This window comes from Callithrix jacchus, chromosome 9, assembly GCF_049354715.1.
Source record: "Callithrix jacchus isolate 240 chromosome 9, calJac240_pri, whole genome shotgun sequence".
Taxonomy (NCBI): domain Eukaryota; kingdom Metazoa; phylum Chordata; class Mammalia; order Primates; family Cebidae; genus Callithrix; species Callithrix jacchus.
This window is the reverse complement of record NC_133510.1, coordinates 11153924-11180918: the sequence shown is the minus strand read 5'-3', so window position 1 is coordinate 11180918 and position 26995 is coordinate 11153924. Positions and strand designations below refer to the sequence as shown.

Genomic DNA, 26995 nt, shown 5'->3' with positions numbered 1-26995 from the left:
CGAGAATAGCATGGGGGAAACCACTCCCGTGATTCAATTACCTCCCACCAGATCCCTCCCACGACACGTGGGGATTATGGGAACTACAATTCAAGATGAGATTTCCAGAGGAACACAGCCAAACCATATTAATTATCTTTCAATAATGAGGGGGAAACTAATTCCTGATAAACAAAAGCTGATTGAGTTTGTTAGACGAGATCTACTCTGCAAGAAATGCTAAACGGAGTCCTGCAGGGTGAAATTAAAGGACCCTTGACAGTAATTAAAGCCATTTGAAAAATAAAAATCTCAATGACGGTAAATACATAGGCCGCTACCAAAGCTAGGATTATTGTTATTTTTTTGAGACAGATTCTTGCTCTGTTACCCAGGCTAAAGTACAGTGACACAATCTCAGCCCACTGCAACCTCCGCCTCCTGGAGGGATCAAGCAGTTCTCATCCCTCAGCCTCCCAGGTAGCTGGGGTTACAGGTGTGTGCCACCATGCCCACCTCATTTTCATATTTTTAGTAGAGACGGGGTTTCACCATGTTGTCCAGGCTGGTCTCAAACAGGTGATCCGCCTGCCTTGGCCTCTCAAAGTGCTAGAATTACAGGCATAAGGCACCAAGCCCAGCCCAAAGCTAGTATTATTTTATAAAGCTTTTTGGTTTCTATATGATTTAAGAGACTAATCATTTTTGTTTTCTATATGATTTAAGAGACAAGCCACTATGCCCAGCCCAAAGCTAGTATTATTTTGTAACGCTTTTTGTTTTCTATATGATTTAAGAGACTAATACTTTTTTTTTTTGAGATGGAGTCTCACTCTATCACCGACTGGAGTGTAGTGGCATGATCTCAGCACACTGCAACCTCTACCTCCAGGGCTCAAACCCTTCTTCTGCCTCAGCCTCCCTAGTAGCTGGGATTACCAGCACTCACCACCACGCCCAGCTACCTTTGGTATTTTTAGTAGAGATGGGATCTCACCATGTTGGCCAGGCTGGTCTTGAACTCCTGCCCTCAAAGGATCCACCTGCCTGGGCTTCCCAAAGTGCTGGGATTACAGGCGTGAGTCACCATGCCCGAGTAAGAGACTAATAGTACATTAAAAAAAAAAAAAAATCTAAAAACTAGTATTGTTGTAACTTTGTTTTGTTACTCCACATTTTTTTTTTTCTTTTTTGAGACAGAGTCTCGCTTTTGTACTGGAGTACAATGGCACGATCTTGGCTCACTGCAACCTCCGCCTCCTGGGTTCAAGCAAATCTGCTTCAGCCTCCTGAGTAGGTGGGATTACAAGAGCACACCACCACACCCAGCTAATTTTTGTATTTTTAGTAGAGACAGGGTTTCACCACGTTGGCCAGGCTGATCTCAAACTCCTGACCTCAGGCGATCCGCCCACCTCGGCCTCCCAAAGTGCTGGGATTACATGCGTGAGCCACCATGTCTGGCCTCCACATTGTTTTCTACATAATCTAAAAGACCAATGTGTTTAAAATAACTATTTATGTTTTGGGGCACATGGATAAAGGTGTAACTTTGTGACAACCAAATGGGGTGGGGATGGAGCTATAAAGAAGCAGAGTTTCTGGCTAGGTGTGGTAGTTCACACCTGGAATCCCAGCACTTTGAGAGGCTGAGGTGGGCAGATTGCCTGAGCCCAGGAGTTCCAGACCAGCCTGGACAACATGGCAAAACCTCATCTCTAGAAACTACAAAAAGTTAGCTGGATGTGGTGGTGTGTGCCTGTAGTCCCAGCTATCCAGGACGCTGAGGCGGGAGTGGGAGGATCACCTGAGTGGGAGGTGGCGGTTACAGTGAGCTAAAATTGCATCAATGCACTCCAGCCTGGATGACATAGCAAAACTCTGTCTCCCCCACCCCCATCAAATTTATTTAATATGTTTTACACGGTCCAGGAGTCTTCATAGTGAAATGAAAACCCAAAGAAACTGGTAAGTGTTAGCATGTTTTGTAGCAGGTTAGATGAAGAGTAGACAGTTGTGGAGAAATACGGTAGGACATAAAGGGCATGATCTCGTGATAACTGCGGGAAACTTAGCAAGATCTAAGTTTAAGATTCTTCTTTGTGACCCTTTGTCTTTAGAGATAAGACTGTTTCTTTCCTCCAGGTTTAGAGAGGGCACCTCTCACACGAGGGACCTGCTTAAGGAGAGAAGATCAGGAAATTTATCCCAGGTTTTGTAACCTGCTTCAGGTGAGAATGATGAGGGAATCCTGCTTCTGTGATTTTTCTCAAATTCTTTCAGCTTAAAATAGTATTCCAAGGTGTCATATTTTAGGTACTATGTTCTGAGCCTCAAAAGAGAAGACACAAATTACTGACGTCAGAAACAAAACTGGACAGTAAAAGGATAAGAAAAAAATATGTGTGTGTGTGTGTGTGTGTGTGTGTGTGTGTATAAGTATATATATATTCTGAGATGGAGTCTTGCTCTGTCGCCCAGGCTGAAGCGCACTGGCACAATCTCGGCTCACTGCAACCTCTGCCTCCCAGGTTCAAGCGATTCCCCCAGCTTAGCCTTTAGAGCAGCTGGAATTACAGGCACACGCCACCACATCCAAATAATTTTTGTATTTTTAGTAGAGACAGGGTTTCACAATATTGGCCAGGCTGGTCTTGAACTCCTGACCTCGTTATCCACCCGCCTTGGTCTCCCAAAGTGCTGGGATTACAGGCGTGGGCCACCATGCCCAGCCAGAAACGTATTTTATGTCAGTAAATCAACAACTTAGATGAAGTGGACAAATTCCTTGAAAGATACAAGTAACTAAAACTGACATAAGAGAAAATACGAATAACCTAGATTAGAGAAACTGAGGTATTAAAATGTTCCTGTTACATATGTATCTGCAGTTAAAAATCATAGCACTGCATACTTGAGGACCCCAACCATGTACTTCCCATGGAATCCCCAAGAAAGTACTTCAATTACTGGACAAAACATGAGATGTTCGAGGCTGTTCAGTTGACTAATAGTAGTAGTGGGGGAGCTTTGGTAGAATGATCAGAAGTCAAAAGACTTCAAGATAATCACTTTTGTTTGCCATGCCGCTTGTGATGGAAGATGGGTATCGAGCTGTCTCCTTTCTGAGTTATCTTCTTTGGAAAGAAAAGCAAAGGCCTAGGGGAAAGGAAGCATAGAAGAGGATACCGCATAGGTGTTTGGGCTCCAGTAGATTCTACCTTATAATACAATTCATTGCCTCAAATGCATTATGTATTTCTCCAGAACAGGTAGCGGAATTGACTAAGAGTCAACTGGCTTGTGAGCAGAGATTGCGCCACTTCACTCCAGCCTCAGTGATAGAGCAGGACTTAAAAAAAAAAAAGTCAACTGCTCATTAGTCAAGGTTCTGAAAACTCTACATTAGAGACTAATGCGGAGAAACACTGAGAGATAAACGAGTCCAGACATGCCTTGAAAATTAATTACAATGGAATAAAGATTAGAATCTAGACCTCAATGCACGTCCTTTTCCCTCTACCAAGAGACAACCTGTTTCTAATCAAAATTTCGCAGTGGAGCTTTTCATAACCAAATTTGGCATTTACTGTCAAGCCTGGTCATTAATCAGTTTATTATTCCTTTTATTCTAGAGGTAGGGGCTTCTCTGTTGACCTGGCTAGTCTCAAACTCCTGACCTCAAAAGATCTTCCTGCCTCAGCTTCCCAAGTAGCTGAGATTACAGGCTCAAGCTACCACAGCTGGCATTCATTCGATTAAGTGAGTGGGTGGGTGGAGGGAGAGGCGGCACAGTGCCTGGTACACAGTAAATGCAGGCCAGAATGTTAATAAAATTATCCTTCATTTTAGCTTCTGTACTGGGGAAGATTGGTTTTGTATGTTGACTAAATATGAATTTGCAAATGCAAATCTCAAGCAGATTTTCTGTGGGAGGGGGGATTGTGCAGATTACATAATTATATAAATGAATGGAACCAGAGATCTGAGGACAGTAATTTGTCATTTGAATTAAATGTATAGAAACAATCCAACCATATACAAGGCAAATAATTTAAATGAAAATTACTTAATGATTTACTTAGCTGAAAACCTATCTGGGGAAAGAAGGACCCAAAACAGTTTGCAGTGTTTTCCCCATTCTTGAGACTGCCTTTAAATCAGGCAAACCAATCTTCTGCCTTTTCTTCCTTTCATTTAACTGGGAATAGCACGATTTGCATAGTTTTTGTTTTCCTTCCAGGAGAAAGAAGGGAGGAGTCAGCAAAGACCAAGGTAAGTTCACTTGACAGCATTGGATAAGGAAAGATATTTTAAAACTTGATTTCCCTTTACTTGATATTTGAGCTTAAATATTGCAAAATAAAAAAGCAGCTTTCTTCCCTTGCTATCAAATTAGTGAACTTAGTATCAAGCTGAGACCTGTTGTTTCACTGGTTTTTACCAGGTCCTACCCTCATAAAAAAAGAATCATCACATCATACTGGGCTCTTCACCAGGAAAGCAATGTGCATTTTATAAGCTAATTTAAGATCTTGGAAAACAGGGAAGTGCTCAGAGTCCATACTAGAACTCCTTCCAGTTTACTGAAAACAAAAGCAGTTCTGAAGCACAGGCTATTTCTTACTCTCTGTTCCCAATTACAAATGCTGCCAGCATTGAACTAAGCAATAGCCTTTTGCAAATCTCTCTCGGAGACTGAGTTTCAGACAGGGTCTCAACTGTCGCCCAAGGCTGCAGCGTAGTGGCAGAATCACCAGTCTTACTGCAGCCTCAACCTCTCCGGCTTAAGTGATCCTTCCACCTCAGTCTTCCAAGCAGCTGGGTCTACAGGTGTGCTAGCTGAGTATTATTTAAAATGCAAACAATAAAGGTGGATTTTGTTGCGTCTGAAACAGTCTCATTTATATCACAGCAAAGCACAACAGCTATGGTCTTAATTTCTTGCTGAAAAGAAAGGACAGAGACTTTTATTTTTCCACTGTTTTATTATAAAAATCAACATTTCATTTGTTACAATTCAGCTTATTGTAATAATCAAAAAAGGGTTTTTATACAAGGTATTTTTTATACAGTTTATAATTAAAGCACTTATTTTACAAAAGGAGGGAAGTGAATAAGTGGACAAGGGCTGACCAAATGTTGGCCATGATAATATAAATACATCCTTGCAAAGCACCATCGTACCGAAGTCGATGAACAAGAAACACCAGTTGACTTTAAGACAATGACGAAGATTAAAGCTTAAGGGGAAAAAAAAAAAGGATAAACATCTGAAAGCAGCACCAGATCCTTCACTTGCAAATAAGGCTAGTCCAGTTTAATCTTCTTGGTATCCTCTCTACTTTTTAAAATTTTTCCTTACTAACCCATATAATACTTAATTTCATGTAATACCGGATTTAATCAGACTTTAAAAACTTTCCCTTTAATAACCATATTTAGGCATTAGATATATGGTATATCTATCTCTATCCCCCATCCTGTTTATATTTGATTAAAAACAAAACAACCAAAATGGGCAGTTAAGCAAAAGTGTGTTGTCTATAATTCTGTGGTGTTGGTTTCGGGCAAACCCCAAGTGATGGGAAATCTAACAGTTTGTTAGATCTGTACTCTGCTTCTAAGTATAAGAAACCACTTAGTCTGTAATTCTATCTGTAAAGTCATGAAGATTTTTTTCAGCAATAAACTCAACAATTTAAGAATGCTTTATGAAAAAGAAAAACAGCAAAGTTTACCTCAATTGAAGGAGGGTGAGGGTAGAGTCAGTGACCGATTAATGTCAGACTCCACCTTCCACTCCACTCCGGTACAGGCTTAGTTTAATGAGATGTATATGAAGTCGGCCTTAGAGTGTGAATTCACAATGCTTATAACTTAAAATTTTTTAAAAATTCTAAATGTATAATTTTATAGTTGAGGTCCAAAGTCTTCTACCGTAAAATGTTGAGAATTTCAAAAGTGAGACTGTGAGACTGTTATAAAATGGTGCCATCCCAAAAGTTCGAAGTGGCACATGTACAGTGAGTACTTTCTAAAATCATCTTCCTCTGGGCTCATTTGAGGTTTGAGATAAGAAGTACCTAATAAAATTAAATTCCTTGAGCTTAAGAATTCTGATAATATTTTAAACCACATTTGGCTATAAGCTTCTTCAGGACTCAGTCCACACAGTGTATAGTCTCATCTGTAGATGCCCAAATACTCGTCCACTAACTGATTCTGGTAAATGCACTCATATCCATACTCCAGATAAACTATGGTTGCCGTATGTAGACTTGAGCACCACACATTTATTAAGAGTGTGACATATTTTGAATGTGAAAAGCCCAAGATTTTTGTTTCTGAATCTTGTTAGATTGTAATGGTAACCAGTATCTAATTCCTATGGCATGCAAATCAATGTAGTGGGATAAAGCTTCCCCTACAAGAAATAAAACAATTCAAAGTATGACATTTCTAAGAAGCTAAACTAGGCAGCAGCAGCCCATTCACTACAGAGAAGCAGGCTTACTTAAACCATGCTTCTTCCGTCTCTATTATGACTACTGGTATCGAGTCACATAAACAAACACATTTCATTAACACAGTAGGTAAAGCCACAGCTATTAACTCTACTGGAAGTATTCTTCATTAATAGGGCTTTATAGCAAAACAAAAAGATGATCCTCCAAAACTGACTGCCTAATACAGATGGTGGCTATTTTTATATCTTCAATAATGAATGAGTTTCCTTCATATAAAGCACTGACTTTAGGGTTTTTTGTTTGTTTGTTTTGTTTTTTGAGACAGTTTCCCTCTTCTTGCCCAGGCTGGAGTGCAACCTCCGCCTCCCGGGTTCAAGTGATTCTCCTGCCTCAGCCTCCCGAGTAGCTGGGATTACAGGCATGCGTCACCACGCCTGGCTAATTTTTTATATTTTTAGTACCGACAGGGTTTCTCCATGTTGGTCAGGCTAGTCTCGAACTCCCAACCTCAGGTGATCTGACTGACTTGGCCTCCCAAAGTGTTGCGATTACAGGCATGAGCCACCACACCTGGCCTGACTTTAGGGTATTTTAAATAATAAAGAAATACAACCCTCAAAATCATCTTAAAATTGTACTGCTCAAAATCCCTTCCCCTAATTACTGGCCTATAATAGATAAATTAAAGTCTTCATTTCTGAATATCTATCTCTGTAGATTAGCTGTCCTCAAACTTATTAAAGAATCAGAGATCTCTTGGTCGTGTATCATAAGGCATTTTTATATTAAAATCAAAGTTAACTATATAATTTTCCGCTAAACAGACATCTTGTGATAGGCTGTTAAGAGTAGCAGCAAGTGCCAAAGGCATAATATAATTTTATGGAAGAAAAATTATTAGTGAGAAAATTCTATCCACCAACTATTTTTTTCCTGTGAATGTGCCTCTATATGACTTAAGTAACAAAACTCCTTAAATCACTATTCAGAAGACCAGGCTCTGTTGCAGCCAAGTCCAGGCCTTAGTAATAAAAGACCACTTCCGTGCAGAATAGCTTACTGTGGTGCACAGAAAGTATGTTATGCTCAAGTTTATTTCTCGGATAATTTTAATCACATCAGTTAGTGCGAATATTTTACGACACATGTTCAAAACAAATACTTTTGCATATAAGGAATCTAATGAAACATTATTCATTTTCCCCCTTGGACAATAAATTTAATAGGCCAAATTTTAAAACCCCTTTTCTTTTTTCCCCCTCATTTGTGGTCTCATGTATTTCCTCTCAACTTTTCCAATACAGCTCTTGTTTAATAATCAATATACAGTTTCCTTAAGCTTAACTGTCCATTTAACCTAATGGTCAATAAATCTTTCCAAATTTGACAACTCTCTCATTAAAAAGTACTCCCAGAAATATTAAGAATCCATCTCATCTACCCCAGAAAAAGAATACTGAGATTAAGCTGAACTGCCTTCAAATAACTTTAAACAAATTGGCACACAAATTAGTATTCTGTAAGAAGAGGCCATTGCCATCGCAGTACAAGCACTTGGACTGAGATAAACAAGGCATATTCTTCTTGTTTATGATAGTGCAAGTTCCCACATGGGAAGCCCACCAGATAAAGATGCACATGTAAAAATGTAAACATATAGAATTCTCAGATTCTAATCGACACCCAGTTATTGCTAACCTTTCCATCTTCATTTAAGCATCAAGTGCCCCTGTGTATCACAGAATGCAAGTTCAATGTCCATTTCATCTGAGACTGTGGGCACTTAGTTCCAGCAACAGGAAGCGTTAACGCTCATCTGACTGAAAAGTAGGACATTGATAAATTCACCATTTGCTTATAGGCAAAATCAAGTGCACCTGATTCTTATAAACCGTACCCAACAATTAGCATTATTCTAAAACCACAATTTTCTCTTTAAAAACTTTACTCGGGTATTTTTTAATTGCATGAAAAGTTACTTCACCCTTGCCAAAATTCTGAATCCTTTCTTCCACTGTTTTCTCTTGGGCCCTGAAACCCAAAGGCCTTAGCAAAACAGAATTAAAAGAGAAACAAAAAAATTCAATAATTAACCAACATCTCTTAAGGTAAAAATACATTAGCTTTAAAACATTCCATTTTAGCAGAGAAATGCTAGACATGTGTAAAAAGCAGGAAACGAACATCTAGCAAGATGGCAGAGCAAGCACTAGAATCATTCCACAGGTCAGCCCTGACAGCTGAAGAATTAGCAGCCCCAGTACCATACATGACAGCAGGTCAGGCAGATCACGAAAGAGGCTGCCATTGTTCCTTCCACCCAAATTCTGACAGCTGAGAAGGTAATAGTTGGCCTTCTCATTTAATCCCCATTGTTATATTTGTTAAATTATCTTAATCCATAATGGGGAAGAGAAAATGCACGTAAAAATAGGAGGTGATTACAAGAATAACTTGTGGATAATTTGAAAACAGCCTAACATTCACGGTGGGTAACAGAAGATGTTAAACTCACGTCACGCATTAGAAGAGGTATGTATGTAGACATCATTCTGAGAAAAACCAGGCTAAAGAACGTGAAACACGTCACAAACTGTTAATATAGGGAAAATCCTAACAAGAAAAAATTCCTTTTAAGTAGATTGTTTCTAACCAGAACATAATTAAATGTTTTACTCAGAAAAATATATATAAAAATGATTTCATACTGTGATATATGCTGAAAGTAGTGCAAGGATATATGATTAATTTACAACAAAAACATAATGGTTAAATCTTTAATTCTTAAACATTGTCTATACGTGTTGTAAAAAGACATTTTAATGAGCATTAAAACAATCTTGGAAGAAAAGCAATAATATGTCTTGATCATTATGTGAAAAACAGCAGTCAAATTGAAGAGCTAGGCTTACTGGGGAATGGAGCTAGCAGAAATATTAAAATCAAACTTTAATTTAAAAAATTCCATTAGTCAATGCCTCAGCTTAAAAGCTTAAACAACTCATGGTATCTTGGCAAAATGACCTAACAAGTTGCTGGGAGAGGCAGCAAGGTAAAAATACCAAGAGAAAAAATTCATTTTTGACAGAGGTATGAATTCCAAAGGTAGGGACAGAAGACTTGCACACACACAGCTTCGTAGCGTCTTATCAGAGGGCTGATCCTCCTACAACAGCAACACTCAGAATGGATTTTTATAAATATCTACTTTCCTCACTAATACTGAGAAATTCCAAGAAATACCAACCTTGTCCAAGGTTAGTATGAATTCCTTTTTTTTTTTTCCCATAATTTCTTACTTGTTGGCCCTCAAATGTTAGTTAACTGAAGGCTATTTGGCTACTTCCAAGTATTTATGGTTTGCTGCTCTGAGATGGACTTAATAGTTTTTCTTTCTCTCTCTTTTGTTTTTGGTATCGACAAAGCCCAGACGTTCCTGGTCAGTGATGCCTTTGCTATTCCTGTTTCCTTTGTACTCAGTTGCTTTACTGGGTTTAAGGCATGCTTTGTGTATTTAGTTTGCAAAAATAAAACTTTTAGTACAAATTTATTTTTTATACAAACTTTTATGGCACAAGCAGCAAATCTGCTGTCTTAAGAAAATATATAAATATCCTTTTCTTCTGTACAAATATCTCCAGTATTCCCTACCCCATTTTATAATTTTAACTGTACATGGTCTGCCTCATCCTTCTCTAAAAGCTCCCTCCCCCCCTCCAGATCTCAACCAAATGTATATTTACATTTTTATGTTGGAGGCAGTCAGAGGAGGAGGGCCCCTCCTCAGGAGGAGTCTGTACAGGGAGAGGGTGGCGGTGGGTAGAGGTGATGAGAATAGCTCCTCTCTGTGTATGGAGAAGGCGGGCAGCTTTCATAGTTCTCCTCTGCCGACAAGTATTGGCTTCGAGGTGTGGGAGGTGGGGGCACAGGTTCTGAATCATAGTTCAAGTCACTGGTATAGCCCTTGGCTGTTGCCACTGAGGTCATTCTCCGGCTAGGAGCATAGTCACTGTCACAAACATCTGTGCTGCAGGGTGTGGTGGGGGGTGCAAAGTGCCGGTAACTATATGGCCTGTAGCTGGTATAGGGAGAAAATAAAGAAAAGCAGAGTTAGTTTTACAGAAAAATGATTTTCACTCTCAGAACAGAAGTATTAGATGTAAACTTCACTTTGAGAAAACAATAAGCTACTGCAATTTAAATTTACACAGACCAAGAGGCAACTTTCAGCGGCAGATTGGCTGCGGAAGATTACACGTACTTTCTTATTTGCAAATGAGAAAGTGGCAAGTGAAAATGACCAGGATGGGAATGTAGAGGTGAATTCAATCTAGCCTCTGGATGTGCTCTTATATCTTCAAGTTAAACGGCATCACAGAATAAAAAAATGACTATTTCAAATTTGTTCTGCAGTTTCATAGCCTATGGAAGAATGGGTTTTTACATATTCTGCACTACTAAAACATGGCAGCATTTCCTCAACATTCTTTAACTGCTTCAAAATTAACCTGATGAATAACTTAATGATATCTGAAGGCTTCGTTTCTTTCTTCTGTACAATTTCTGTACAATCCAAGCTAGATTTTGGTAGACAGCCTAAGGGGCGTTAACTACTCCATTACTGTATTTTTAGCAAAGGGAAACTGCTGTGGTTGGGAGAAACAGTTTTCATTCCCTGTGTATAGATAAGTACCTGTCAGAAGAGCAACTTTCAACATCAAAATGATAAAATTTAAATATCCATTAAGGGCCAGTGATTTTTCTAATGTATACTTCAGAGGCCTTAATTTATTTCTTACACTTGTTTATCTTTTTAAGTAATTTACAGTTGTTAAGTTTGTAGCATTGCTAACAAAAGAAAAAGTCACTGGAAAGAGAGGAACACACTAGTAAAAATAAGAGCTGGCCTAAAGTTCTGGCTTTTCTGGTCATTCCTACTTCTATTTGTAACTTTTTTTTTTTTTTTTTTGAGACGGAGTTTTGCTCTTGTTACCCAGGCTGGAGTGCAATGGCGTGATCTTGGCTCACCACAACCTCCGCCTCGTGGGTTCAGGCAATTCTCCTGCCTCAGCCTCCTGAGTAGCTGGGATTACAGGCACGTGCCACCATACCCAGCTAATTTTTTCGTATTTTTAGTAGAGACGGGGTTTCACCATGTTGACCAGGTGACCATGGATCTCCTGACCTCGTGATCCACCCGCCTCGATACCTGTTTATTCTAAATATGGTAAAGTTGATCTTAAATTTATCCCAAAGATTTTTTTCATAAGCTTTCTCATCAAAGTGACTAAAAGAGAAGGGGCAAAAGCAAGTTAAAAACTGATACAATGATTCGTAAAATACCTAGTGATATAGAGCACCACAAGATAATATATTCTAGGATCTCAGGATACAAACCATTTGATATCACTTGGGCTTGCTTCAAAAGAAATGGCTGCCATGATTGTTCACAGACAATTACAGATTGAACTCATTGTTCTACTCTGCCTCCCCTTACTACTACTGCATTTCGTTAGTCTTTAAAAAAGAAAGAAAGAAACCAGCCTGGGCAGCATAGCAAGACCCCATCTCTAAAAAAATATTTTAAAAATTAGCCAGGCGTGGTAAAACACCCACCCAGCTAGTTGGGTGGCTGAGGCAGGAGGACTGCCTGAGCCCAGGAAGTGGAGATTGCAGTAAGCTATGATTGCGCATCTGCATTCCAGCCTGGGCGACAAAGCAAGACTGCCTCAACAAAAAAAAAAAAAGAAGAAATAAAAACAAAAAGGCTGCAAGGCTGCCAGAGTCCAAAAGTTACATGACACACTGAGCGGGTTCTCAAAGACGTTTACTATCAATACTGCATGATGTCACAGTTTGTTTTTTGGTCTTAACCTTTTGTGTCCAATCAGGTGTCAATCCTTGGTGAAATTTCTAAGGTCAACATTTAAAAGTCCAAATACTTCTATTTTAATGAAAAAAAAAAAAAAAAAGAAAAACTGAATTAATAAAATTATTTCATGTCCCAGTTTAGACAAAAATATCAACAAATGATGAAAAGTTTGACAGAGGAAACAGAAATTGGGCTTATATGGAAAATAGTTAAACAAAACTAGTTTTTTATGCAATCATGTTTATTTTGATGAGTGCTTTATTCAATCTGAATTAAAGACATTAATTTTTAAAAATAAAATTTTGTATCTTTTCTCATTTCTCAATTTTTAGGCTCCTGACTTCCTAGAAGAAACCTGGGGCAGGGAAAGCAACATTATAACAAATCATTAAAACTATCAGTTCACAGCCAAGACTATTTCAAACAGTCTTATCTAAACGGAAATGAGAATTCTGAGTGAAACACTGTAAGTAGTTTCTACTTTATTTCTATATATGGGAGAGATCCTACAAGGCCAATCTGACTGAAATGCTAGGAAAGATAATGGAAGATTACCTAGAGAAGATAGAAGACAGAAAAGATTATCTAGAAGATAACAAGCACTTGAGGGATGCTCATAAACCCTGGGCACTTCAGTGTTCAGACAGAAACTCTCAAGCTACTTATGGTCTGTTGGCCCTTCAAGGAACATAGAAGTGGAAGCTGACACAACAGTACTTGACCTGCTCAACACACTTCACAGACTCATAAATTAGCAAAAAGGAATAATTTCCCCCTTTTTGGCTTATAAATACACTTATTTCAATCTTTATTCCATGCAACTACTATATGAGAATCTTTCATTCCAGATTGTAATAACATATGCAAGCAATGGCTGAACTTAGATTTCTCTCAACTTTTCTAAAATTCTGTGCTCTTAATATGTTGCTGTTTTAAACTCTCAATTCTATGAATCGATCTTATCCCAATATTTCATTCTTAGAATATCACTTTGGTGGGCAACTCCTCCTTAAAATACTGCCAAAGCCTGCAGTCACAGGCTTTTATTATTCTAAAAGCCAGCATTTGTGACTTTCTTTAAAAAAAAATGTATTGGCCACGCACGGTTGCTCACACCTGTAATTCCAGCACTTTGGGAGGCCAAGGAGGGTATCACCTGAGATGAAGAGTTTGAAATCAGCCTGGCCAACATGGTGAAACCCCACCTCTACTAAAAATGCAAAAATTAACCGGGCATGGTAGTACGTGCCTGTAATCCCAGTTACTTGGGAGGATGTGGCAGAGAATCACTTAAACCTGGGTGACAGTGGTTGTAATGAGCTGAGATAGTGCCATTATATTCCAGCCTGGGCAACAAGAGCGAAACTCCATCTCAAAAAAAAAAAAAAAAATGTGTATCGCCCTGAAGGGAAAGGATTTGTGGTAGAGGCAATGTCAGTACTAGATGCCTAGTCTCACTCTAGTGACCATCGTCTACTCATTTGGGGCTACATCAAGTCCACAACTAAAATAATTTCTAATAAATATTGCAACTTAGTTTAGAGGAGGATGTGTATTACCTGTATGACCTATGAGTAGAAGGACTGTTTGAAGAATATCCAAATTCCATAGTGTAATGTGATCGTTCTGTGGCTGGGGATGGTGGAGGGTTCAAAATCTAAAAGAAAAAATAATTAAAATATCAAAATAACAACAGTTGACTCCAGATAGAAACTATTAGAATTTCTTTCAACTTTTCTGCCTTCTTCTCTATAGTGTTCCTTTACAATCCGCTGTTAGCACAATTCGTCTTTTCCAAAGAACTGACCTCAAATAGTACTTTAGGATTGTGGATTCCCCATTCCCTAAGACCTCATCATGGCTAAAAAGTGCAAAGTGACAAAAAAGAAAATCTGTAACCTACAAATCATTGGTTTATGGTCAGCTCAGCTAGGTTCTGTTTTTTTTAAATCATAAGTATTTAGAGAAAAATTATTAATTTAGGAGAAATTACAGGTGTGCTTCCTCTTTTGGGAGGTCATAAAATGAAGGCCCTAATCCCTCAAAAGGTACCATTCAGCAGTTCTACTTTTCCTTGAAATGTGAAATTAATGCCCAACAGTTTCAAATATTCTAGTTATTACATAGTAAACTTACAGGAAAAATTTCAAAGCATGGTGGGGGGGTAGAATTCTTCTTTGAGCCTTTTATGCCTAAATTTTAGATTCAAAAACTACTTTTACATTACCATCACTGATCACCCACATTTAAATGAATTAAAATATCTAAGATCCCATGTATGTTGCATTCGAAGGAAAACAGACTACTTACCGCAGGGAAGTAAGTGCCTTTGGTGCTTGAAGAACTACTTGAGGATGCTCCTGTAACATGAGCTCGATCGTAGGGGGGTCCGCTGCTACCCCCCATGATACTGAGGGAGCTTATCATTGATTTACCTCGAGACATTCCTAAAATGAAAGGAGGATAAAAACTGAAGATGAGTAAGATGTATAAAAATGTATGAAGCAATTTTATTCAACAGTAGGATTACAAATATCAACAGTCAAGTAGTCTGATTATAGAATAACGTACACTCTCTTTTCCTGTTGATTGAAAACATTTAATGGAGAAAGGAAATCAATGTTCTCTAGAAGTGAAAATGCTTCCAGTGAAAGAGCTAGCCTAGAACAAGGCCAAGAATAGCTTTCACCTTCTCCCTTCCCTGGTAGAAGCAGGGCTATTTAAAATAAGGGGTTTTGAACCCCTTGGAGGATTTGAAAGGATTATAATGGTGGAGGTTGTGAAGCGGGGTATATTAAATAACTGACATGCTCAAAAGAAAACAAAAAAAAACACATTTTTTAAGCTACAAACGACATATGAAAGAGTATTTCTTCATCTAATGAATATAAATGTTGCTACAATCAAAACTACCAATGCTAAAGAAGAAATTCTAATTTTTCCAAGTAGCTTCCCAAATTCTACTAACTGAAAATAGATATGGCAACAAAGAAACATTACCATTAACAGTTTAAAAACCAGGTTTATCTTCTTAGGAGTTATACCCATAGTAAGTTCCTATTTTTAGAGGGCTTTTACAAGGCACCTCCTTCTCCATATTCATTTTAAGGAAGGCTTCTTTTAATTAAGGGCACCAGAAAACATTAAAAAGAAAGCTACTTCCCTACAGCAATATGGCCCACTCAAGGGTAAAACTTCTGGCTCCTCAGTTACGCCTAAACTAGCTCTAGTTCCCTGTTAGCACATGAAGTCAGGAGAAAACGTGAGACACATTCCTCCCTTCTATCACCCAGCTATTTACAAATCTTTGTTGGCTGACAGGAATCTTACGTAATTTTTGGCCTTCTTTTATTCCTGGGCTCCACAGTTTTACAGAGTTCCCTGGTGGTAAACTGAAAGAACCTGTGGTTTGTAACTCTTTCACTAAATGACTGGCCGATTCACCTTCCGTAGCATGCATCTAGAATTGCAGTCAGAAAGGCTTACCGCTTGCGTATGTATGTGCTTTATATGCTCTGGCAATTTCTACCAAACCATATCTAAGGCCTTCTGTGTAAAGAGAAGGTACTAATAGTAAAAAAAGAACATCTGTTCTTGTTACTGTTTGAACTCGGAGTAATCTGGTTTCAAATAGACTCTAGGTAGTATTCTTTTCCATAATGGAAACCTGGCAGTCTTGTAGGACCAAGACTTGATTCTCAATGGATCCGTCCTGACTCACCTGGAAGAGATCCTGACAAAGAACCTGGGTGTGGCACATAACCAAGAGGCACAGAAGCTGGTCCATGAACTACATAGTCATTAGTCATGGTTTCCCCATCTCCTTTCATACGTGGACACAACATCCTCTGGCAGATAAAGTATATGGTTCCAGACACAAAAATGGTGACAATTACTCCAATAACAGAACCGACTGTATTGGTGGCCTGTGGTGCTGGTTCTTCAGTTGGATCTAAAATGAAGAATGCAGTATGGTTATTTTATGGAAAAACAACTGTATATTCAAAATAGTAATCAAAAAAAGGGCTTGCTGATAGGATATAAAGCTATGAGCCTAATAAAGATAATTCATAAACACTTTTCCTTTTTATGAATATACACCATGCCCCAAGGACATATGGAATAAATGTCATCATTAGGAATCAAAATGAACTACCCTTAAGACAGAAATAAAATAGGTTGGAAAGTGTAATTATAAACTGATAGAAACAAAGATGGTAAAGGAAGTACATATTTAAACACCAGTAAGAAGCTTTAAATAAATACACAAAATCCATTCTACTTCATTCTGTATACCATAAAAATTAACAAGGTTATTCCAAGATTTCAGGAAAAAATTTACAGCCAGAAAAGATAAACCTAGGAAAGTCATCAAATGTTTTACCTGGAATGGTGAAGAAGCCAAAATCAGCTCTGAGCACATGTTAGATTTTAGATTTGAATAGTGACATTTAGGCCTGATGCATGGACAATGGAAACTAAAGATGAGCCTTAGTTCTCAAATCCCCTATGCTGCTGCCTTCAGGCTGTATGGCTGCCTGAGACCAAGGAACATAAGGTCTTTAATACTTGATTACTGGAGGACTCATAAAGACAGGCCAGATTGCCAGATAAGGACACTGCCTCAGGGATTCACCTTCACTGGATCCCTCAAAGCAGCAGTGGGCATCAATATCGGAGGTAGAGGGAAATTGTTTAAACTCAGAGTAATCTGATTTCAAATAGACTCTAGATAGTATTCTAGTGGAAATTAAAAGCATTACTCTTTCTATTCAGAGGAAAAATTCTTCCATTCCGAAGTTAAATTATATCTCACAGTTGTAGATTCTTTAAAAAAAAAACAAACTTCCTCTTGTTTCATCTTACCTCAAATCTCCCATTCATATAGCTAAACTCATCCTCTGACATATTATATGAAAGAAATGTGTGAAAATGACATCTCTAAGTTACATAATATATAGGGATTATCATTTACAAATTTAGTCCCTGAAATCTGAGGCATAGATTCTCTTTAGTCCTTGAGAGCAACCATCTCATCTTTTCATTCCTTTTTAGTGCCTTAATATTCCTTTGCAATGCCAAGTTTCAAGAAAGAGAAGTTTACATTCACTACCTTCAATTCTGAATCTTTGGGTCACACCGTTAACTCCCTGAAATCAGGCTTCCACCCTCACCACTGCACTGAAACTGTTCTGGCAAAGGTCAAAGTTCTCATTTTGCCAAACTCAATATATTCTTCATTTCACTGACCTCTTTACATAATACTGCTGGCTCCTGTTTTAAGAAAAAAGGTCTGACCAATATCCTTCCAAGACACCATTCTCTTAATTTTACTATTTCCGATTATTCTTCATCTGCTTCCTTTGTTGGCTTCATTCTTTTCTGCCTGCATCTGAAGTGCAGGTGCTTCCCAGAGGGATTTCTATCTACCACCTACTATTTCCCTGGGAGATTCCATCTACTGCCACAGCTTTAATCATCATCAATAAACTGAAGAGCACCAAATCTCTCTTCTGAGCCACAGATCCTTATAATCAACTTCCTGAAGAGCTTCAATGGGATAGTCCATGAGTATCTCTCAGGCAACATATCAGAAACTGAACTCACTGTCACCATCATCAGTCATTCTCCTTAGATTCCAGGCGTAAAGAGACCATAAATGAAGTCATCTAGTATAAGATAATAAAAAAGAGATGGGGCTTGTGGGAAAGTATATGCCTGTCTAACTTAAATTAGACGCTGAATCAATCAAACATTACATCTGCAGCCAAGATGCAGTATGGTACTTGAGTTTTCAGTTCCTGCTATATATCCTATGTCATGACTCCAGTCACTCAATTAAGTACCTGTGGGCCAACTTAAACTTACCAGCTATCTCTAAGTGGTTACCAATTCCTCTTTATTCGACTTCTGAAATAATTCTGAAATCTCTCCTTGCCACCCCCACTCCTCCTCCTCCTGGTTTAGACCTTTATCATCTTCTGCCTAAACTCTAACGGCTTCCTTTTTAAATTATAGGCTGCAAGTCATTCGTAAATGGTGAGAATGATTTAGTGGGTTACAAGCAGCTTTGAAAAAAATAAAACAGAAAGCGTCAGAATGCACTCTATGTAATGTGGGTAAATAAGTCTTGTATGACACTTTTCTTTAATGCGTGAGCTCACATCTTTGCATTCCTATTGATGTGGTCAAAAGAAATTTGAAAGCAACCAATCTACCAGATTTCCCTGCCTATAAGCTTATCACCTCCAACCCACTGCCTTTACAGCTTCCGTACTGCTTAACCATGCTAGTCTTTCTCCTGAAAATTTCAGTGACTCTCCATTGTTAATACTGTCTAGGCTCTTTAGAAGAAAAACATAGTCCTCCATGATCATACCTTTACCTGTGTTCTCTCTCACTGACACCCCTCAACAGAGCCTGTATTTTGGCAGTCCCATTACATCAAATTTCCCAAAGGTGCCTGTTTCACTCTTTTCTGCTTTTGAACAGTATATTCCCTCTGCCAAAAATGCAATTTCTCCACTTATCTGCATAATGAATACTATTCATTGATCAACACTCAATCTTTTTTTTTTTTGAGACAAGTCTTGCCCTGTCACCCAGGCTGGAGTGGAAAGGTACAATCTTGGCTCACTGCAACCTCCGTCTACCAGGTTCAAACAATTCTCCTGCCTCAGCCTCCCGGGACACTAAGATTACAGGCACCTACCACCACACCCAGTTAATTTTTGTATTCTTTAGTAGAGACGGGGTTTCTACTAAAAATACAAGGCCAGGATGGTCTTGAACTCCTAACCTCGTGATCCGTCCACCTCGGCCTCCCAAAGTGCTGGGATTATAGGCATGAGCCACCGGGCCCAGAACAACACTTAATCTTAAATGCCATTTTTCTAAAATGTCTTCCTTGATCAAGTCCATCTTTGTCCCTAAAAAGCTGACTATTCTCTCATTTCTACTGCCATCTGTGTAGATTTCTACTGTAGCACTTATCACACTCCATAATCAATATATGTACTATGAGCTGCACTATATGTTCTTTAGGCTAAATATCATTCTCTTCATTTTGAAAATGAAGACCTGTAATTCTAGCACTTGGCAGGCTGAGGTGAGTGGTTAAGCTCAGGAGTTTGAGACCAGCCTGGGCAACATGGCAAAATACTGTCTCTACTAAAAATACAAAAAATTAGCCGGGTGTGGTGGTGTACACCTGCAGTCCCAGCTGCTTGGAAGGCTGATTGATGTGGGAGAATCCCCTGAGCCCTGGAGGTCGAGGCTGCAGTGAGCTATGACCGCACCACCGCACTCCAGCCTGGGTGATGGGAGTCTCAAAAAATAAATAAATAAAATAAAATAAAGATGAGGAAACTAAAGTTTAAAAAAAACAAATAATTTGTTGGGGGGAGGAGCTAGGATTCAAATCCAGCTCTGCTTAGTTCCAGAATTCCTATTCTTAATACTATTTCAACAATAGGGGACTTTGAGAAACTTGGTGCAGGTAGCATGCATCTTCCGCATACATGGCAGAGTGTCTACAACAGGGTAGTAAATGCTTGTTGAATAAATGAATGGAGTCTAAGTCTTACTGAGTAGTCCCACTTGCCGTTTGTAAAAATACCAGCTTAAAGTTCTCATTACAGGTTAAAGAATTTTTAAACAAATCCTTTCCAAATTCTATCAAATACATTTGACAGGGTAGACCTGACTTATGCTGAACTCCATTCAGAATTAAGTTTATCAATTTGGGATACATTATATGTTACGGCAGGGATCCCTAAATGCCTGGCCATGGACTGGTACCGGTCCATGGCCTGTTAGGAACTGGGCCACAAAGCAGGAGATGAGTGGCAGGCCAGAAAGCATTACTGCCTGAGCTCCATCTTCTGTCAGATCAGTGGTGGCATTCAATTCTCACAGGAGCACCAACCCTACTGTGAACTGCGCATTTGAGAAATCGAGGTTGCTCCTTATGAGAATCTAACTAATGCCTGATGATCTGAGGTGGAACAGTTTCATCCCAAAACCATTACCCATCTCCACTTGGAAAAATTGTCTTCCACAAAACAGGTCCCTGGTACCAAAATGGTTGGGACCACTGTTTTAGGGCACTCAAAAACAGTTAAGAACCTTGAAGAAACAATAGGCTATTTAGCCAAGGGTCCCTAAGTTTAGGGGTATATATTGGCTTGTCTTCAGGCTGCATTTTAAGAAAGCTCTTAAAATCTTTTAGCCATTGAGAAACTGATGAAAATACTTCAAGACAACAATGGAACATAGTTAAACATGTACTAACATTCACTAAGTTCAGACCAATTGATTTCTTTTTTTTGTTTTGTTTTTGGAGATGGAGTCTCACTCTGTCACCCAAGCTAGAGTGCAATGGTGTGATCTCAGCTCACTGCAACCTCCACCTCCCGGGTTCAAGCCATTCTCCTGCTTCAGCCTCCCAGTACGTGGGACTACAGGCATGTGCCACCACACCCAGCTAATTATTGTACTTTTAACAGAGACAGGGTTTCACCATGTTGGGCAGGCTGGTGTCCCACTCCTGACCTCAAGTGATCCACCAACCTGGACTTCCGAAGTGCTGGGATTACAGGCATGAGCCAACATGCCCTGCTGATTTCTATGTATCTAAATGATTTGAGAATTTTGTAACTTTGGTTATAGTAAAATAATATTTATTCTTTTCTAGTGCTTTACTAAATGTTTCTGTGCATAATAAAATGGCTATGTTTAAAGATTACTGAAAGCAAAACATAAAAAAATCCTTTGCACAAATAATTAGCTTAATATGAATACTTATTACTTAGAAAGGAAATCTTGATAAGTAAATCTCACACATAAGAAAAAATTGTTTAAATTCTCTGTTAAGAGTAATTTATAGATCTCAGTCCTACTTACAACAATCCAGTTCATCTGATTTGTCACTACAATCCACATTATGATCACACTTCTTGTGCTTTCCAATGCACTGACCATTGGCACAGCGGAACTGATCAATTAAACAAAGCACTGGGAAAAAAATGTAAATAGTTTTCTTATTTTTAATATCATGTAAAGTCAAACTCTGGCAAGAGTCAAAAGGTGCTTTCTGAATACAAATGAAAAACAAGTTAGACTTTTAGCTATAACTTAAATATTATTCTCTGGAGTTCCACTGGTTGAGAGAGAAAAAAAAAGAGTAGAAAAAAAAATCCAGCAGGAAATTTCCTGTTTTATTCTTTACATTAAATTCCCTGTTTCACTAAATAATTCTAGAGAACTTGGCTGGTTTGTTTTTACCATTGGAAAGGTTAGTCAGAGAAAGTGAAGAATATAAAATATGTTAGACTGTAATTAATAAATCCACTAATTCAGAGCTCATTGGAAACAGGGACTATTTTTATATCATTGAAGGCCTAATATCTTTTAGTTCGATACCTCAATTTTCAAAGCTTATTAATTTGTATAAATCTTACACATGTAAAGTGAATTAAAACAGTAATATGGAACATGGTACTACGATCAGAAGTGATACAGTCATATGTACTTGAAAAACTCCAACTGACGCTAAGGCAAGTAACACTGAGTTTGAAGTAACTGAATGGGAAAAGGACGGCGTGCTGAGGCACTGAGCGATTCCCCGTATACCTTCACAGGTCTTCTCGTCGGATTTGTCCTGGCAGTTTGCATCTCCGTTGCATCGGAGGGCACCATCAATACACTGCCCGCTGGCACACTGGAACTGGGACTCTGAGCATACGGGACAATTGAGTTCGTCACTGTGGTCTTCACATTCAGTAAACCCATCACATCGCCAAGCCACAGGGATACAGTCAATTTCCCCCGTGAAACAAGTAAACTGCTGAGGAGAACATGTTGGGGGTTCTTCAATGAACAAGGGGAAGGGGAATGACAAAAACACAGTCATGGTCACACAGAAGTATAAACACATACCGGACTGAAGCTCATTTAATAACTAACATACACAAAATACTTTGTAATAAATATGATTTATAAACTATCTCATCTAATCAGAGAAGAAATAAAAGTTTTCATAGTACTTCCTTTAGATTCACTATCAACTTTTGCCTGCAAAACTATAAGGCAAAGGTTTTCTCATTTATTGTAATCCAAACACGATAATATTTGCAATCCATTATAATCTCACTTATAACCTAGGAACCATCACTCTAACCACCAAATATTTTAAAGTTAGCCTAGCACACATAAGTTTTCTAACTCTAAGATTCTCAAAGGATAGTCCATAAACCCCTCGGGGTTCCTGAGACCTCTTTTGGGGGACCCGCTAGGTAAAAACTATTTTTATAATAACATTAAGATGTCATCGCTTTTTTTGCTATCTTTGCACTGATGCTACAAACGGAATAGTGAATAAAACTTGGTACCTTAGAAGATGCAGGGAAATGACAACAAACTGTATTAGTAATCACTATACTGTATACAGCCACACATGCACAGTTTAAACAAACATACAAAAAGGCCAACTTCATTTAAGAATGTCAGTGATAAATCAATAAAAAATATTAATTATGTTAAAATCAACCCAAGTATATGCCTCTTCAATATTCTGATTAATCGAATGGCAATTATGCATAAAGCTCATGTTGCAAACCTAACCATGACAGTTTCTAATGGGAAAGCATTTGTCTGGAGTTGTAAATGCAACTCAAACGAAATGTCATTTTAACCTGAAAGAATGACTGACAGGTAAATTATACAGTAGTTATTTACACTTGTCTGTTAGTGAACTGTCTAGAAAACGCGTAACTTTATGATATAACCAAAGGTCAGAAAAGCCTGTAACTTTACAACAGAGAACATTACAGATTACAGGCAAACATTTTATATGGGGAATTTTAGGAATTATTTTCTAAGAGCCTACTATGTATTCAGCACTATACCATCTATACTGTGTGAAGAATTAAAATAGATAAAATACACCCATGTCCTTAAAGAGCTTTGAATTTTGTTGGGGATAGAAAAAAACTAACAAACATAAAACAAAGGACACAAAACTCTGAACTGCATGTCATGCAAACTTTGTGATATAGTTTGGACCTTTGTCCCCCAAACCTCATGCTGAAATGTAATCCCCAGTGTTGGAAGTGAGGCCTGGTGGGAGCTGTTTGGGTCATGGGGGTGGATCCCTCATGCCTTGGCGCTGTCCTCCTGATTGTAAATGAGTTCTTGGGAGACTTGGTTGTTTAAAAGTATGTGGCACTCCCTCTAGCCCACTCTCTCTTGTTTCCTCCTTTGCCATGTAACCTGCCTGCTCCCCCTTCACCCCAGCCTTGAAAGTTTCCTGAGGCCAGTCCAGACCCTGGGCAATACAGCTGGCAGCAACAGAGCTAGCAATAAATGGCAGAGGCAATTAAACATGTTCTTTATAAATTATCCAGCCTCAGGTACTTATAGCCATTTAAGAATGGCCTAATACACGGTGGTAACAAGTGCTGCTATGCAGAGAAAGAAAAGAACAGTAACAGCTAATGAGGTTTCCTAGATCATGGAAAGACCAGTTACACCTTAGAAAATTAGTAAAATTTAGGATAGGCATCAAAGAGAGAGACATCCTTGAATTACCTAAAGTAAAGCCACAGAAGCAGAACAAAACAGAACATGCCATAGCGACCCTCAAATTCTAAACAGCCAAACAAAACAAAGCTAGCCACTGGGGAAGAATACAAAATAAGATGAATAGGTAAGACAGCTCAAATGAAATCACATTTTGAAAATCAGGCAGAAAAATTTAGATTTTCCATTTCACTTATTTCTATTGTAGAATCAATATGAAATTACAAAAAAAGACATGTACACAAATGGTTATTGCAGTTTTATTAAGAGGAGGGAGTTTCGCTATGTTTCCTACGCTGGTCTTGAATGCTTGGGCTCAAACACTCCTCCCACCTCAGTCTCCTGAGTAACTAGGATTACAGACATGCACCACTGTGCCTGGCTCCAGTTTTATTTTAACAACAACAGATTTAAAACAATGAAAATATCCCTCAAAGGAGAGTAATAAATTGTAATATTAAATAATAAAATACAGTTCAACTATAAAAAGGGAAAACTACAGATATATTCAACTGTATGACTGAATCTCAAAAATATATTAAGCAAGAGAATTCAGACTCAAAAGAGCACATACAACATGATTTCATTTATATAAAATTTAAGAATACGCAAAACTAACGTATGGGGATAAAAATCAAAACAGTGTCTACTTCTTCTAGAACAGAAGTGACTGTTTAGGGGCAGGAGGGTACTTTTCTAAACAGCGTCATTCTAAACCTTGATTTGGGTGTTAGAAACACAGTTGTATACATCTGTCCAAAGTCGTTTTAATACACACATTAAAAATAATTGCTAAATGTAAAAGCAGGAAAAAGGCCCCTTAAAAGATGTTTTCAAACTGGAAGATGAGATCCTCGACTCAGTTTTAACCATGGTATCATTAACATAAAGAGAAGTTTTTCTAGGATTTCCCTTAAAGTAACGGTCTAGCACTCTGATAGGGAAACACGTGCTATTTTTTTTATTGTGGTAAAGTAAACATAAAATGTACCAATTCAACCACTTTAAAGTGTACAGCTCAATGACATTAAGCACATTCACATTATTGTACAATCCCTATTTTTAAAAATATCAAGTACTGGTGCTTAAGTTTTACTGTACACATGATTTCCCTGACTAGACTGTATGCTCTCTCCAAGATCTTCAAATCCCCTACAGTCCAAGCACAGTGCCCATAGCTGCTACTGAATACAGGCATTATATGTATTTTTAAAACTTACAGTTCAAAGAATAAAATTTACTTGTAATCCCACCCACTTGATCAACAATTTTTATACACTGAATGCATATTCTCTTTCCGTATTTGTTTAAAGAAACATATATTTTCTGTAGCTGTCATCATTTTGGCAATATTTTTACATCAACTTGAATGTTGACTTAAAATTATACATTTAATAGCTGATGTAAGATGTTGATGTAAGATTGTAACATTTAATAGCTGTATAAACTGTTACCTTACTCAATTTTCGTATCATTAGAAATTAGTTTAAAAATTTCTGCCACTGTAGACAATAGTATGATGCAGTCTTTTTCTTTCAGTTGAATTTACTTAGAATTATCCCCAAAAGGAGGCTATCTGAATTAAGAGTATGAATACTACTGCAGTGCCTGATACCATCATACTATGATTTAACAAACCAATGTACCTATTTGTTATATCCACTGAGTGATTAAACCAATTTTACTACAACAGTATCACTGTACTCACTGATATCTTTTTAGAAATCATTTTTTTACTAAATAAAGAAGTAATGGGAATTTGCTGATGAATTTGAACAAAAGAATATTCTTTCCATCAGACACATTCCTAACAATGACACATAAACTTAGAGAATCTAGAATTTAGTGGAGGGAGATTATAGGAGGTAGAATTAATTCATTTTGTTGTCTTTTGGGAAAGGGGAGAAGCTACTTTAGTATCAGGAAACACACTCATTCACAGGCTGAAAAATGTGGTAATATATATGCAATGAAATACTATTCAGTCAAAAAAGGAAGGGAATCCTGTCATTTGCAACAACAGATGAACCCAGAAGACATCCCATCAAGTGAAATAAGCTAGGCATAGAAAGACAAATACTGCATGATCTCACTTATATGTGGAGTGTAAAAAAGTCAAAGAAACGAGGCTGGACAGGGGTGGAGAAGAATAACAGAAAAGCCTGGTATAGTAAAAACGAATGGAATACAAGTAACCAATTAAGTTAGTAGACAGAGCAACTTCAATGCCTAGTCATAGAAGTCTAAGCTTGAGACATGGAATATGTTTGCATTTAGTGTTGCACAAGAAAATTACAACATATTTACCTCCACATGATAGCTCATCTTGAAGCAGAACCAGGTGCACGGGGCAAGAACACCTTGTAGTACCATCCCCCTTTACAAGACAGATATGTGAACAGCCACCATTATCCTGAGCACAAGGGTGCTGTCCTGTAAAGAGCAGAGAAGAGGTGAGGATGGAGAGAGGAAGGGAAAAGAGGGGAGAGGAGGGGGAGGGGAGAAGAGAAAGAGGGACAACCCTGTCAAAACTATTTATGAAAATCAAATGTATAACCAGCTTGGACTTTTTTTTTTAAACTTTTATTATTATCATTACTGTTATTTTTGAGATACAGTCTCGCTCTGTCACCCAGGCTGAAGTACAGTGGCACGATCTTGGCTCACTGTAAACTCTGCCTTCCAGGTTTAAGCAATTCTCCTGCTTCAGCCTCCTGAGTAGCTGGGATTGCAAGCAAGTGCCACCACGCCCGGCCAATTTTTGTATTTTTAGTAAAGATGGAATTTCACCATGTTGGCCAGGCGGGTCCAGCTTGGACTTTTATTTCCACACAGTATGATTCTTCACTCCATCTCTATACAACCTACAAGAAACTACTTCTATGTAAACCACTATCTTTAAATATTTATATACATAATATTTTAAGCAAGGTAAGGGTAAAACTCAAATTAATTTCTGTGAATATAAAAAGCTGTTTGCTGAAACTAAACTGCTAAGGAGTATGCTGAAACTTGAGTATGATTCTATTTAAAATATAAGAATTCTCCTACATTAAAGATTTTAACTCAGAAAATCCATATTTCTAGAAGACAA

At 38.1% G+C, this 26995-nt stretch overlaps 1 protein-coding gene across 6 annotated transcripts in view; it reads right to left on the bottom strand.

The window, feature by feature from the left end:
- Positions 1–4947: 4947 nt before the first annotated feature.
- The window catches only part of LRP6 (LDL receptor related protein 6), a 151182-nt gene continuing 129134 nt past the window's right edge, over positions 4948–26995 (bottom strand). For 3 of the 6 annotated variants that reach the window (XM_078338294.1, XM_002752136.6, XM_009003313.5), the window contains 7 exons: positions 26209–26334; positions 21955–22191; positions 21226–21336; positions 16043–16273; positions 14632–14768; positions 13881–13978; positions 4948–10527 (listed from right to left, as the gene is read on the bottom strand). In XM_078338294.1, the coding sequence (XP_078194420.1) occupies positions 10233–10527; positions 13881–13978; positions 14632–14768; positions 16043–16273; positions 21226–21336; positions 21955–22191; positions 26209–26334 (1235 nt within the window). In that variant the 3' untranslated portion in view covers positions 4948–10232. The remainder of the gene's footprint in view (positions 10528–13880; positions 13979–14631; positions 14769–16042; positions 16274–21225; positions 21337–21954; positions 22192–26208; positions 26335–26995) is intronic. The other 3 variants (XM_078338296.1, XM_009003312.5, XM_078338295.1) reach the window with 1 other exon arrangement.